This window comes from Oryx dammah, unplaced genomic scaffold (genome assembly GCF_014754425.2).
Source record: "Oryx dammah isolate SB20612 unplaced genomic scaffold, SCBI_Odam_1.1 HiC_scaffold_21, whole genome shotgun sequence".
In the NCBI taxonomy this organism is placed as follows: domain Eukaryota; kingdom Metazoa; phylum Chordata; class Mammalia; order Artiodactyla; family Bovidae; genus Oryx; species Oryx dammah.
This window is the reverse complement of record NW_024070205.1, coordinates 37,338,577-37,352,860: the sequence shown is the minus strand read 5'-3', so window position 1 is coordinate 37,352,860 and position 14,284 is coordinate 37,338,577. Positions and strand designations below refer to the sequence as shown.

The 14,284-nt window shown below is 46.5% G+C and overlaps 1 protein-coding gene across 9 annotated transcripts in view; it reads right to left on the bottom strand.

Annotated features, from left to right (window-relative positions):
• Positions 1-7,802: 7,802 nt before the first annotated feature.
• KIF1B (kinesin family member 1B) overlaps positions 7,803-14,284 on the bottom strand; it is a 151,953-nt gene continuing 145,471 nt past the window's right edge. For 8 of the 9 annotated variants that reach the window (XM_040263389.1, XM_040263395.1, XM_040263391.1 and 5 more), the window contains 4 exons: positions 13,462-13,611; positions 12,982-13,174; positions 12,657-12,775; positions 7,803-12,151 (listed from right to left, as the gene is read on the bottom strand). In XM_040263389.1, the coding sequence (XP_040119323.1) occupies positions 12,109-12,151; positions 12,657-12,775; positions 12,982-13,174; positions 13,462-13,611 (505 nt within the window). In that variant the 3' untranslated portion in view covers positions 7,803-12,108. The remainder of the gene's footprint in view (positions 12,152-12,656; positions 12,776-12,981; positions 13,175-13,461; positions 13,612-14,284) is intronic. The other variant, XR_005724975.1, reaches the window with a different exon arrangement.

Here is a 14,284-nt window from a genome sequence, read left to right as displayed (position 1 = left end):
TCAAGTACTGTGTTGAAGTGGTGAAAGGAAACATACTTGCCTTTTTCCCCGTCTTAGAGGGAAAGCATTCAGTTTTTCACTGTTAAGTATGTTAGTATAGGTTTTTCATAGTTGCCTTTCATAAGGCTGAGGGATTTCTCTAGTCCTAATTTGTTGAGAATTTTAATTGTGAATTTTCAGCTGTCTATTTCTCTTTTCTGTTAAGATTTACCCCATGTATTTTAACTCTTTAAATTCTGTAAGATTATCAACATGAAATATTCTTTGTTTCTAATATTTCTTGCCTTAAAGTCAGTTGGTTTTTTTTTTTGGCTGTGCTGGGTCTTCATTGCTGTGAGGGCTATCCCCTAGTTGTGGTGTATGGGTTTCTCATTGCAGTGGCTTCTCTTGTTGCCACTCCTGGGCTCTCGAGCACAGGCTCAGTAGATGTGGAGGACAGGTTTAGTTGCTCCGTGGCATGTGGGGTCTTCCTGGACTAGGTAGCGAACCCATGTCTCCTGCATTGGCAGGTGGTTAACTACCACTGAGACACCATGGAAGCCTTAAAAGTCAGTTTTGTCAGGTGTTAACATAGCCTTTAAAGCGCTCCTGTGATTACTGCTTATGTGGTAAATTTTTCAAACTATTTGTGTCTTTGAATCTTGTAGACAACATATGGTTGGATCTTGCTTGATGTACTCTGCATATAAGTTAAATAAGCAGGATGACAATACACAGCCTTGATGTACTCTTTTCCCAATTTTGAACCAGTTCATTGTTTCACATCCAGTTCTAACTGTTGCTTCATGACCTGCATACAGATCTCTCAGGAGGCAAGTAAAGTGGTCTGGTATTCCCATCTCTTTAAGAAAGTGAAAGGCTTTAGCTAGTCAATGAAGCAGAAGTAGGTGTTTTTCTGGCATTCTCTTGCTTTTTCTATAATCCAGCGGATGTTGGCAATTTGATCTTTGGTTTCCTCTGCCTTTTAAAAATCCAGCTTGTACATCTGGAAGCTCTCAGTTCACATACTGTGAAGCCTAGCTTGAAGGATTTTGAGCATTACCTTGCTAACATATGAAATGAGTGCAATTGTGTGGTAGTTTGAATATTCTTTGGCATTGCCCTTCTTTGGTATTGAAATGAAGACTGATTGGAATGAAAAGTGGTTGTTTAAGGATTACAATATGCATCTTTATTATAATGTACTTCAACTTAATATTGGAAGTTTCACATAAATATTCAATGTTTGCTACAATATAGCTCCATTTTCTCCCTCTCCTGTTTTCTATTACTGTCGTGTATTTTTCATCAATATATATTATAAATCCAATAATACATGTTATAATTACTAGTTCAAATAATCTGATATATTTCAATTAAGATAAAAAATATAAAGAGAAAAAATAGTAAAACATAAATATCTTATATTTAGTTTATGTATTTTTTTATTCCAGAGATCTCCACCCTCTTCCACAGACTGCATTTGACACCTCAGCCTTGTAGCAAATGAGAGAGACCCAGAATCAGAAAATGCAGAGAAGCTTCATAAAGGGCAAACAGAATGGAACCTCCCCAAACTCCTGCCATCATCTAGGGGTTAACAGTCCCTTGACCACAGGGCACCACTTTCTGTGTGTCCTGCTTTCTTCCTCATATCAGAGTAAGCTCATGTCTATGAACGTGCCATCACTTTATGGCAAACAGAAGTGGGGAATGTGGAAGCACTGACATATTTTATTTCCTTGTCCTCCAAAATCATGGTGCACAGTGACTGTAGCCATGAAATTAAAAGACGCTTGCTCCTTAGCAGGAAAGCTATGACAAACCTAGACAGCGTATTACAAAGCAGAGATATCACTTTGCTGACAAAGATCCGTGTAGTCAAAGCTGTGGTTTTTCCAGTAGTCATGTACAGATGTGAGAGTTAGACCATAAAGAAGGCTGCGCACCGAAGAATTGATGCTTTTGAACTGTGGTGTTGGAGAAGACTCTTGAGAGTCCCTTGGACTGTAAGGAGATCAAATTAGTCAATCCTAAGGGAAATCAATCTTGAATGTTCATTGGAAGGATTGATGCTGAAGCTGAAGCTCCAATAATTTGGCTACCATATGCAAAGAGTCAACTCATTGGAAAAAGACCCTGATACCGGCAAAGACTGAAGGCAAAGGGAAAAGGGGGCGGCAGAGGATGAGATGGTTAGATAGCATCACTGACTCAACAGACATGAGTTTGAACAAACTCCAGGAAATAGTGAAGCACATGAGAGTCAGGCGTGCTGCAGTCCACGGGGTTGCAGAGAGTCGGACACAGCTGAGCAACTGGAAAACAACATGAAAATTCCTTGAGAATTTCCAATGCTGTATGATTTCAAGATACGACTATTAATATTGTCTAATTTGAAATAAGAAACTCAGCTCAGGGAAGTTGACTTTCTCAGCTAATTTACGGCAGAACTGAACTTTAACCCAAGTCTGCTAGAGCTGAGCCCAGCACTCTTTCCTAATCAGATAAGCAACCCATACTTAAGCAAATTCACAGAGACATACTGTCACAGAGAAACTGGGTGTATCTGTATGTTAGAGACATGTAGTTGACTTAAAGTGGAAAGGTAAATTGAACTTTCAATCACTATTTTTGGGGAACAAACAGCACTTGTAATAAATTTACAAGGCAGAACTTAACACAATTGTAAGTGCTTTCTTCAAGAGGGCCTTCATGCCTCTCAGAACTTTCAACTTTTTTGCAACTATTTCCTTTTTCTGTGAGGCTCTGTTACAAAGAAAACCTACTATCAGATTTTGCTGCAGGAAAAAATTGATTGCTCTAGTCTGAGATTTAGCAAGGGAGAAATTTTGCTGAGTCAATGTGACTAAACATCTGGACACACCCAAGCTACTACTGTGAAGCATCATTTTAGGCAAACATGTTAAACATCGAATTAAACTGCCAATCTGTTTTTCTTCTATTATTAATGGTATATGCTACACAGCCTCTCATGTCTTTGTTAAGGTGCTAACAACCAGCAAAAAAAAAAAAAAATACTGCTTCCCAATATGGTTGGAAAACTATTGCAGACTGGTTTAAAGAGAGCAGGGCTGGGAGAAAGCCAAGTCTCCCCTAAGATGAAGAGGGTAGATCCAGGATGACTGGGGCATGGCTCCAGGCTGACCTTTAGTTTTTAGAAAACCCTCAAGTTCTTGGCTTATAATGCTAAAGTTAACTCACTTTTCATCTTATCAATTTTTTTTTTGCCTTGCCCTAACTCCCCAAATCCCAAATCAAAGTCTAAGCAGAAATTCTACAGAAACAACTCTTTCCTGTAAACCTCCCCAGGTTGAATCATTTGCTTGACTTACTTACATAAGACCGTGTGTCAGTCACATACTAGTTGCAGTGGATTTGATTATACCGTCTCTTACTTGCTGTATAATCCCCACAGCTGATCTCAAATGGCTTGCTTACACAGTAAGTAGAAACTGTGATTTTTGAAAAAACCCAGAGACCGTATTTTCTTGGGCTCGACTATCACTGCAGATGGTGACTGCAGCCATGAAATTAAAAGACATTTGCTCCTTGGAAGAAAAGCTATGACAAACCTAGACAGCATATTAAAAAGCAGAGACATTACTTTGCCAACAAAGGTCCGCCTAGTAAAAACTATGGTTTTTCCATTAGCCATGTATGGATGTGAGAGCTGGACCATAAAGTAAGCTGAGCGCTGAAGAACTGATGCTTCTTAACTGTGTTGTTGGAGAAGACTCTTGAGTCCCTTGGACTGCTAGAAGATTCAATCAGTCAATCCTAAAGGAAATTAATCCTGAATATTCATTGGAAGGACTGATGCTGAAACTGAAGCTGCAATACTTTGGCCACCTGATGTGAAGAACTGACTCACTGGAAAAGACCCTGATGCTGGGAAAGACTGAAGGCAGGAGGAGAAGGGAATAACAGAGGATGAGATGGTTGGATGACACCACTAATTCAATTGACATGAGTTTGAGCAAGCTCCAGGTGTTGGTAATGGACAGGGAAGCCTGGCATGCTGCAGTCCATGGGGCTGCAAAGAGTCAGACATGACTGAGTGACTGAACTGAACTGATATATTCTAAAAGCAATAATGTAAGCATGTGATGTGCTCTGAAAAGCTAAAGATTTAGGACTGAGCAGAGACCAGAAGTTTCTAAAATTGAAAGTGGAATGCCAAGAAAAATCAGATGTGGGAGTGATGCATTAAATAAACACACACAGTTCCACAGACCCTCCTGATGCTTGGTGCCATCAGCTTTGTGAGCACCGTGGCAGCCACGAGACCCCGTATGAGGCCAAGTGCAGGGGACAACCCGCTTTATAAAAACTAACGCAGTTTAAGCAAAAAGCCTGGTGGAGTTCAGGAAGACATGGTCTAGAGTTGACCAATGAGTCCAGGGACAAAGCAGTGACCAGAACAACCCGTTCCAGCTCTGTCACTTAGCTGTCTGTCTGGGGGCCGCCCACAACTTGGCATTACCTCTTAACACTTAAGATAAACCATGCTGCTCCCCACAGGACCTGGGTCTGACCTCCCCTCTTGTCTCAGCTCCAACCCCACCAGCCACATCCAGGGGTTCACGCCACCCATCATGTTTCCCTTCCAGTTCATTCATCCCCATTAGCAGACACTCATGCTGGCCTATCACCTTGCTTTAGAATAAAAACTTCTCCATAACCCCATGTCTCCCCCACCCCCCTCCCCACCGTACTCCTCACTCAGCCTTCCCTCCTCCCACTTTCCCTGGCACCTACTCCAGCTAGACTCTCTTTGGCACCACTCAGAAGACCGTCTGCTCGCTGAAGACCTCACCCAAGCAGAGGCACCACTGAGTTCTCCCATTTGAAGTGACTCTGTTACTGGATCATTCCTGCTTCCATCAGCCCCACACGAGAGAGAAATGAAACTGCCTGAGTTTGGAAGGAGCCCCTGGCATGGCCAAGCCAGGCATTTTCTCTCTCTGGGAATCTCGGCTGCCATCAAGGAACTTCTCACCTGACGTGGAAGCTTATGAGACATGCAGGGTCTCAGGCCCCACTCTAGGCCTCCTCAGTCCAAATCTGCATTTAGTACGACCCATGGGAGTCTAGTGCACATTAAAGCTCAAGACACACTGCTGCCCACCCTCTAATCCTGACATTCAGGATTAGGGAATCCATTAACCCCCGGACATTCTCCAATCGCAGCTTTAATGGTAACGAAGGTGAAATCTTGATCACCCTTCTGCCTTCTCAGTTGGCTCTGAAATTGGGAGACAGTGATGGCATTCCACTGGTACCTCAAACTTCTTAGAACCTCCTCCTTGTTGCCAAAACCTGTGGTCACTGCTCAGTTCTGTTTTAACCAGTCAGCTGAACCGGACACAGCTGTCACTTCCTCCATCTTCACACACTTCCTTAACTTGGTTGCCAAATACCATGCCCTCTTCACGACCACTTCTCCTGGGCTTTGCTGTCGTCCCCTCTCCTGACTGCCCCAGGCCGCAGAGCCCTGATTCTCACCAGCTTCTTGCTCCCCAGATCTCCTCACCTCTTGCCTTTATTGATTTACTTATTTTTGGCCTTGGCGGATCTCAGTTGCAGCTTGTGGGTTCTTTATTGCGGTGCCGGGCTTAGTTGCCTCATGGCATGTAGGCTCTTAGTTCCCCAACCAGGAACTGAATCCTTGTCCCCTGCATTGCAAGGCAGATTCTTAACCACTGGACTGCCAGGGAAGTCCACCTTGCCTTTATTGTCACCTTCGTGTGACAGTTCCTAAATGTGTCTCCAGCCCAACCTGTCCCCCTGAATCCAGCGAGTACATTCAGCTGCCTCAGGGAGTACACTTGCAGGTGGGAGCACTGATGTCTCAGAGTGAACAGGCCACAGCCAAGTCATCCACACAGTGCTGCCCTCCGCCGTTCTCCTCTAGCCCCCTTCACCCTGCTGCTGCTGCTAAGGCACTTCAGTCGTGTCCGACTCTGTGCGACCCCATAGACGGCAGCCCACCAGGCTACCCTGTCCCTGGGATTCTCCAGGCAAGAACACTGGAGTGGGTTGCCATTTCCTTCTCCAATGCATGAAAGTGAAAAGTGAAAGGGAAGTCGCTCAGTCATGTACGACTCTTAGTGACCCCATGGACTGCAGCCCACCAGGCTCCCCCGTCCCTGGGATTTTCCAGGCAAGAGTACTGGAGTGGGTTGCCATTGCCTTCTCTCTCCTTCACCCTAGGGAAATGCAAGTCTGTCCTGTTTGCTCAGGCATGCATCCCAGGAGTTACCTTCCTTCTTTCTCTACATGCAGTCACTCAGCAAACTCCAGGTTCTAACAGGATAACATGTCCTGAATCTGACCCTTTCTCCCCAGATTTGCTGCTCTCAGTCCAAGCCTCCATCCCCCATTCCCACCCCTCAACACTAGGGTAACAACCTCCCACGTGGTCCCTCTTCCTCCACACGCCCCTGTCTCTACACACACAGGCTGCTTTCCAGAATGGCCTTTTTAAGAACATAAATAAAGGACTTCCCTGGTAGTACAGTGGCTAAGACTCCCTACTCCCAACGCAGAGGGGCCGAGTTCGATCCTTGGCCTGGGAACTAGATCCCACACGCCATAAGAAAGAACCCGCCTGCATGCTGCAACAAAGATTGAGAATCGCAACCAGAGCAGCCAAACAAATATTTAAAAGATTTAAACAAACAAAGCACACAAATAAGATCATGGAACGTATCTTCTCACAATCCTCCCTTGGTTCCTATTTACTCTAATGAAATTAGTTACCTAAGCGCTTGAAACCACCCGGGCCACCTCCCTATTCTGGAACCTTCTGAGGACACAGCTGCCTCAAGTACTTATTATCGCTGCTTGGAGACCACCATTGTGCCCGGGGATTTGCATGGCTCGGGCTTACCAGATGGCGCAGTGGTAATGAACCAACCTGCCAATGCAGGAGACACAGGTTTGATCCCTGGGTGGGGAAGATCCCCTGGAGGAGGAAATGGCAACCCACTCCAGTGTTCGTGCCCGAAGAATCCCATGGACAGAGGAGCCTGGCGGGCTAGAGTCCACGGGTCACAAAGCGCTGGCCACGACTGAGTACACACGCACCTTGCATGGCTCACCCACTCATTCACTCTGAGTCTACTCTAATGTCATCTCCCAACAAAGGCCTTCTCTGCCCACACACCTAAAAAGACACCTTTCCCTCCCATCCCTTCTAACGTTTTATTCAGCTTTACTTTGCTCTGTAACATTTTAAATTTGTGTAACGAATATCTTCCATTACCGGAATGGGAGGGCCACGGGTACCCGGCCTGTTTGGTTCACTGCTGAGTCATCAGCATCCAGACACACGTAGGCACAGTGGATGCGTGTGAACTGAGTCAGTGCTTTTCGTCTGAATGTCGCTTCAACTCCCTGCTTCCACTCTTCCCCACACACCCAGGACAGTAACAGCTTACAACAGGAACTTGTTAAAGTGATAGTGAAAATCCCAACCACTGGACCACCTACAGAATCACTACCATACCACACTACAGACTCACTGATAGGTTTACAGAGAGAGGCCTCAAGAGGAAAGAGGGACAAATCTTTCATCTAGAATACCCACTCCCATACTATACTTGGGAGGAGAGTACTTTCAAAGAAACAGCACCACACTAGTCACATAAAAACTGTTGTTTGGAATTCTCAGAAAGGAATGTGTAGGTCATGGCATTGTGACCTTTTCCCCAGAAGAGCAGTATCTTTTCCAGTCAAGAAAAATCTTTGTGTAAATACCTTTTAAAGGGTGCAAGAATAAAAGCACATCAAGAGCCTTCTGATGCACTGGTTGTACCTTTATTAATATGACCTCGTTCACTAATAGTTCCGTGATGCAAGGTTACCATACACAGTTAATGTCTGCATTGCACATCTAAGGCTATACAGCAAAAGAACCAGAATTAGTACAAATACAAGAACTATATTTACATTCTGTATACTCAAGCTCCGAACGTCAGATCATATTTACATAATAAAACATGAAAATGAAAATCCGAAATTAATAATGTACATTGTTGCTAATGTGCTCAACTCCTTCCCTGGGGAGAGATCAGTTTGCAAAGTCTTGGTTCAAAAAGGCCACTTATGCTTCACGGGTCTTATGGTTGTGCACGAGGAGGGTGACGAGACCCGAAGTCTCGCGGGACAAATGCTTCAGAACCACCAAGTTGGGGACGACTCATAGAAGGCTGCTGGGTTCCTCAGGTGAACTGATGTCAGGATGTGCAAATGAAAAGGATGAACTTGAAGACGTGAAAACAACACGCGACAGCCAGGGTTTGGCAAGAGACCAACATCAGCTAGGACTTCCTATCTGAGCACAGGCCATTTGGCTGTGACTCTGTAACATGAAATTTGTATCAACTCTGATTCCTTCCTTTAAGTGATCAGAGGCTTTCCTAAGATTTGATGGGGCTCAAATTCAAGTTTCATAAATGGCCTTTTGAACAACAGCAGCAGGGAGTCTCTCAGCCGATCAAGCCGTTTATTTACTAAGGAAACACAAGTCAATCCGTTCCTGCTGCACGGTCGTGGTCTGGCCGCACCTTGGTGAAGCGTCACAGGCCAAGGGGCACAGCTGCAGCGCACAGGAGTTAGAGCCCTATTGAAAATACATTCAGCGAACCTTCTGAGAGCAGCAGCAGGATTAGTCTCTTCTTTTTAAAGAGCAGGTTAACAATCACATTTTAAAAAGGGAACCAAAAGGGAAAAACGAAGGACCCACATCAAACAAGAAACGGACAAGCCCTGATAGAGAAGCCGAGTGGAACTGGGATGAGAGGTGCCAAGTACCGACAGGTGCTACGAGCACATCACCTTGCTTTTCCAGTTCAATGTGCAATTAATTACAGCTGTGTAAATATACAAATACCTTACAAAATTAAATATCCCTGTAAATTAGACAACAAGCAGCAGGCAACAAAGTCTTTGCTTTGATATATGTGCCAGGAGAAGTTGTTTTTACTTTAGGTACCAAAAGATCTTGCAGCGATTTAACTGATTCCCTCATCTTAAAAGAGCTGAAAAACCCCATTGAAAGTGAGCAGTTGTTTAAGTTCTATACGGCTGAAGGGGAAAAAAGTAGTGGTTTCTTGGCAGAAATCATTTCCCTCAACTTTCCTCACATTATAAAAATGGACTGGAATTCAAGTTCCCACCCAGCTGCCAGAGGCAGCCCCTCCCTGCGCTGGTGGCCATGCGCAGGCTGGCTGACCTCGCAGAGCCCAGCCCAGGAGCTGACCGACCCCTAGGCTGGCACAGAGACTAGGAGGGTGTGGACACCGGTCTGGTGGAAGCCGTGGGGCAGTCTTTTGCTCTGACAGGAGTAAGGAGAAAATGGGGAGGAAGGAGATGGTTACTTTTAAATAGCACTCATTTCTCCTTACTTTGTGTGAGTGTTCTTCCTTGCTTTATTATTCTGCTTGCTTAAAAGAGTGCATTAGGGGAAAAAGAAAACCCAAAAACTACCTTAAAAGGTAGCTTCCTTAAAGATTTGAGTTCTTTCATTTTTCCTCTTCCACAAAAGCCTCATAATTCCTGCCATAAATTCCCTCTCAGAGCTTGAAAGTGGGGATGGGCCTACCTGGAAAGGGAACATCAACCCTTGCTCCAGCTTTAATCTGAAAACAGGCCCCTAGAGAAGAGGGAACCCTGAGGGGGCTGTACAGGTGAGCCATGGCCACGGCCCCCACCGCCTCACCAGGCCTTCTGACCTCAGCCTGTCACAGTATCTGACATCCCAAAGCAAAGACTTTCCCAGTCAGTTTTGTTTAAGTGAGAAGCAAAAACAAGTCATGTCCGTCTGTCACTTGATTCCTCTCTCCCTCCGTTTCCCCACCTCCTTCAGTCACAGACATGGGTCCTCCTGTCAGACTTTAACAGCAGCAGCATCCATGACCTAACTCTAAACGTTAACCTTCGAATCTCATCTTTGTTCCCTGAAATTACTTAATTTCAGCCCAGGAAGCTGTCTCTAAGCACAAACAGACCCTGGGTTTGAGTAGACACTGGAAGGGCATATTGTGCCCATTAGATAAGAAACCTCTAACTACATTAAAGTCTCAAGTACCACTTAGAAAACAATTAACATTTGGGTTAGTGACCTATGTTTCATTTAAGGAGAGGAAGAAAGTTTAAAAATCTACAGTTTTTCTTATTATTTTTCAGGTAAGGCCATAGCCTTTGATTACTCTTCTTTCTCTTGTTCAGCTCTCCAGTGACTTCCTTTTCCTCCTCTTTGCAAAGCAATTACGAATGAAGCCAGAAGATGAGCCCCGGCAGGAAGGCGAGGCCACAGTCTGGGTGCTGACATGCACGCGCCTGCCCAGCACCCATTCTGAGGAGCGCATGGGCCCTTCCCCCTTGTTGCCCGAGAGTCAGTGCCCTCAAGACTGGGGACCTCCGGTCTCCACAAAGTGGGAGCGAGCAGACACTTTCCTGATCACCTGGGGGATGGTGAAAGAAAGGTGTGAGCGAGGGCAGGAAAGGATGGTAGAGGACATCCCCAAGTCAACTGGAAAGGAACCGAAGTACCCGGAGTCTCCTCTCCTGTTCATTCCTGGGACACTCACTGCAGCTGGAAGAGGAAGCGCATCTTCTGCCAAGGCCTCTGGCAGCAGGCGAGCCTGTTCTGTCACAGCAGGAGGCTGTGGGCAGTGGGCTCCTCTCCCCTCTGGCAGGATTTCCACAGAGGAGACAACCAACTACGTCTGGGACCAGGGTTCATGTAGAACTGCTTCTCTGCCCCCAGGTGTCCTTTTGCTTTCAGTGGTATGAGGCAGTCGGTTATAATCCTGGGGTCCAAAAAGCAAAGCCTGCCACTTTCGCTTATTTATTTGTTCATGGAGGGAGACAAGTATCACTGACAGGATTTCCCACTGGACAAGGATCACTGAAAATGGCCACTGGATTCAGAGGGAGGCTTCTGAGCGTATCTTGTTGCTGTTCAGTCGCTTAGTCATGTCTGACCCTTTGTGACCCCATGGACTGCAGCACGCCAGGCTCCTCTGTTCAAGTGTATTCTTAGAGCTACGTTTCTCTGATCAAAGGGAGCTACGACCATCACCAGGTCACTACCTGGCCTTACCATAATCATGACGATGACAAAGACCATCAGGTTCATCACCAGGAAGGCAGACACACCCTCCTGGTGGGACATCTGTGCATGACATCATGGCAGGAATTCCAAACTGAGCCACCATCATTACTAACGCCCAGAACAGAACTGGGACTCAGAAGAGGCTCTCTCCCAGTGAGACAAACCGCTCAAAGAGCCCTCCTGTGAGGGAACACTGGCATCCTCCGGACCACCACCGCCAAGGCCCCAGGGCCTGTGAGACCCACTGGCAACAGCCCTGGCTCTTCCCTTCTAACACGATCAACAGCTGCCACTGTCCCAAATCTGCTGAAAAGTCCCTCTCTTCTCCTCTCTTCCACTATGTTAAAATTACACAGCTATGTTCTAAATAAGCCCCAATTTCAGAGAATACACCTTCCCACCTCTAAGCTCACTACAACCATTTGTTTCCCTGAATGGAAAATGCAGGGATTAGTCATGGCAAGAAGCAACAGAAAGGGGAAGGGTAAGATTTTTCCCCTCGGGTTCTAAAAAGACTAGATGTCTCCTCCTTTAGTCTCTAAGCCACCCAAGAAAAGTTAAAATTATATCCCAAACAGAGAAAAGAAAGTAGTAGTATGGTGTCCTGAAAAGCAGACAGAGATATCCGAACAGCAGCACAGATGTCAGAGGTCATAATGGGGGCCTGTCATACAAAAGGAAGCCAAAGTACACCGGAAAATAACGTGGATCTCCTTGGGGACTGTGTGTGTGTGTGTCTTTGTTTTTTCCCCACTTTTGTTAGGCCACATGCTTCTAACAAGATTCTCAGCACAGGAAAAAAGAAAAGAGTACAGAGCAATGGGGATGGGGACCAGGGGCACTAGAAAAAGTGCTGGACTAGAGGGACGAGTAGTCAAGCCACAGGATCACACACAAGAGTAACCGTCAAGGATCACAAAGAGAAATGAGGGGAAACACGTTCTTTATCTCTCGGAAGGCGGGTGAGGGTGCTCGGCAGTCGCCTAGTACTTCGCTTGGCTTGGGCATCTGCGGGAGAGTTTTGACCTGCAGACAACAAAGGGATGAGAGGGTGAGACAGACACAGGGATGGAAGCTGGGATTCAGAGGGCCCTGCCCCACAGGTCTGCTTCTCTGTGCCCCTCCTTCATGTGCAGGCCCAGCCGTTAGGCCCCTGGACAAACAGGCCAGCCAACAGTCCTCCTCACTCTGGGGAGCCTGGGACAGAGGCCCCTCTCGGGGTCTGAGGTTGGATCACACAGCTGAACACTGGGGACCATTAAGGTTCTCCCAGTCTTTCCCTTACTCAGTCCCACAGCCTCTAGCTGCAGCCCCCTTAAGAAGAACAAGTCGAAGCAAGAAATTAACTGGGTTCAAATGTAATCAGAGTCCCTGAGCCCCTCAGGACACCTGATGACCTACGCCCACACTCACACTCCTATCCTTCCTCCAACTTAAACGTGTTCGTAACAAGACTTCCTTTCCTGTTTATGTTGACGTCCCTGGAACCAACTGCCAAGGAGAGAAAGGAAACACAAGAAGAGCTTCTTACCGTATTGTGCCAGCAAGGAGAGGGTTAAAGGCATACAACCAGTCATTCACATCTTTGTCGTTGAGAGCCTGCAAAAGGACCCCACGGTGCTTGGTGCACACAGCGAAGGTGTTTGGTGTCTGAAAGAGACCCAGGAGAACAAGAAGGTTCCTATGGATACTGAACAATGGCGACTACCGGCCACATTCCGAGGGCACACGGCCCTTCACACAGACGGTTCAGAGACACCAAACACAAAAGAGAGATTCTGCACCACACGACAGGGTTCAGAACTCAAACGGGCAGGCCGTGAACGGCAATGAACAGCAGAGAGGGCAGGACTGACCTTCACCATGGCCTGCTGGTCCTCGCTATACTCCACCTGGGCTGTGGACAGGTTAATGATGCCCCGCTCCACAGGGTCTTTGTCGCTGTTATAGATGAAGACGTAAGGGCGACGGACCACGACGAAATGTTTAGCCCAGTTGCTGGACAGGGGCTCCTTGAAATGCAGATATCCCTTCTTGGAGACCACTGAGCTGAAAGGACAGGTCAGCAGAGGTTAGTTCCTCAGAAAAATAAAGTGATCATAAGCTGAAGGCCATCAAAACAGACTGAGGCTACGTCCCTAGGTTGAAAGAAACAGGCAATGATCTATTTGGCAGGCCATGCCAGGTGAGGGGGACAGAGATACACCTGGAGCAGAACCCAGTCCCATTCCTGCAACCCAGGTCCATCTGCATTAGACCTGAGCAGAACAGTTGGAAGTGAATTCCCGCTAATCTGTCTTCTAATACCCAGCATCTCTGTTCCATACAGTACTCACCCTGGTCTAATTTCTTCAATATCTGGAACAAGATTGAGAAATTCATTTTTTCCTGCTCGGGCCAAATAGGGCGTTTCCACAGGTGGGACAATCTGAAACTGTTCAAATTCTGGGCAGGGACTAGAGGCCCGGGAATTGGCTTCTGGGGTCCTTGAAAAGAGACAGAGGTTAGGAAGAAAGGGGGTACACCAAGAGCTCTCATGAGGTCAATGCACAAAACAATGCTTCTCCCCAAACACCAGGGACCCTGGCAACATCAGGTCCTCAGAGCCTGGCTAAGAAGACAGAGCTGGCATCCAAAAGGTAATTAATCTCACATCCACTGGGTGTCATCCTTCGGCAGTTATTAACACAAAGGAAATTCTCACTGACGACCAGTGAGTCTCTCAGTCTCCCCTCTTGTCCGGAAGCCCTCTGAACAGAAGGCTGAGGAGTATGAACACCATTCCCTGGTATGCTCCTGTCTAGTCCCCAGGCCACACCTAGGGAACCACCTAGGGCAGGGGTTCTCAAGGTGAGGTCCTTGATCAGCAGCATCAACTTCACTTGAAAAGCGTTAGAGATTCAGATTTTCCAGCTCCAGCTCAGACATGTGGAATCAGAAACCCTGGATGGGGCTCAGCCATCTGGGCTCTCACAAGCCTCCCAGGTGGTGCTGATGTCTCTAAAGTCTGAGAACCACTGCCTGAAGGACCAGTGGAGCACGCAACAGATGAGAAGAACTGGGTTCCCACGTGACTGTCTGGAGCAAAGCTGCTGTGAGAGACAATTCCTGTGCTCTGTGTTGTTACCTTTGTAGAGCAGCTTAGTCTAATCAATTGTA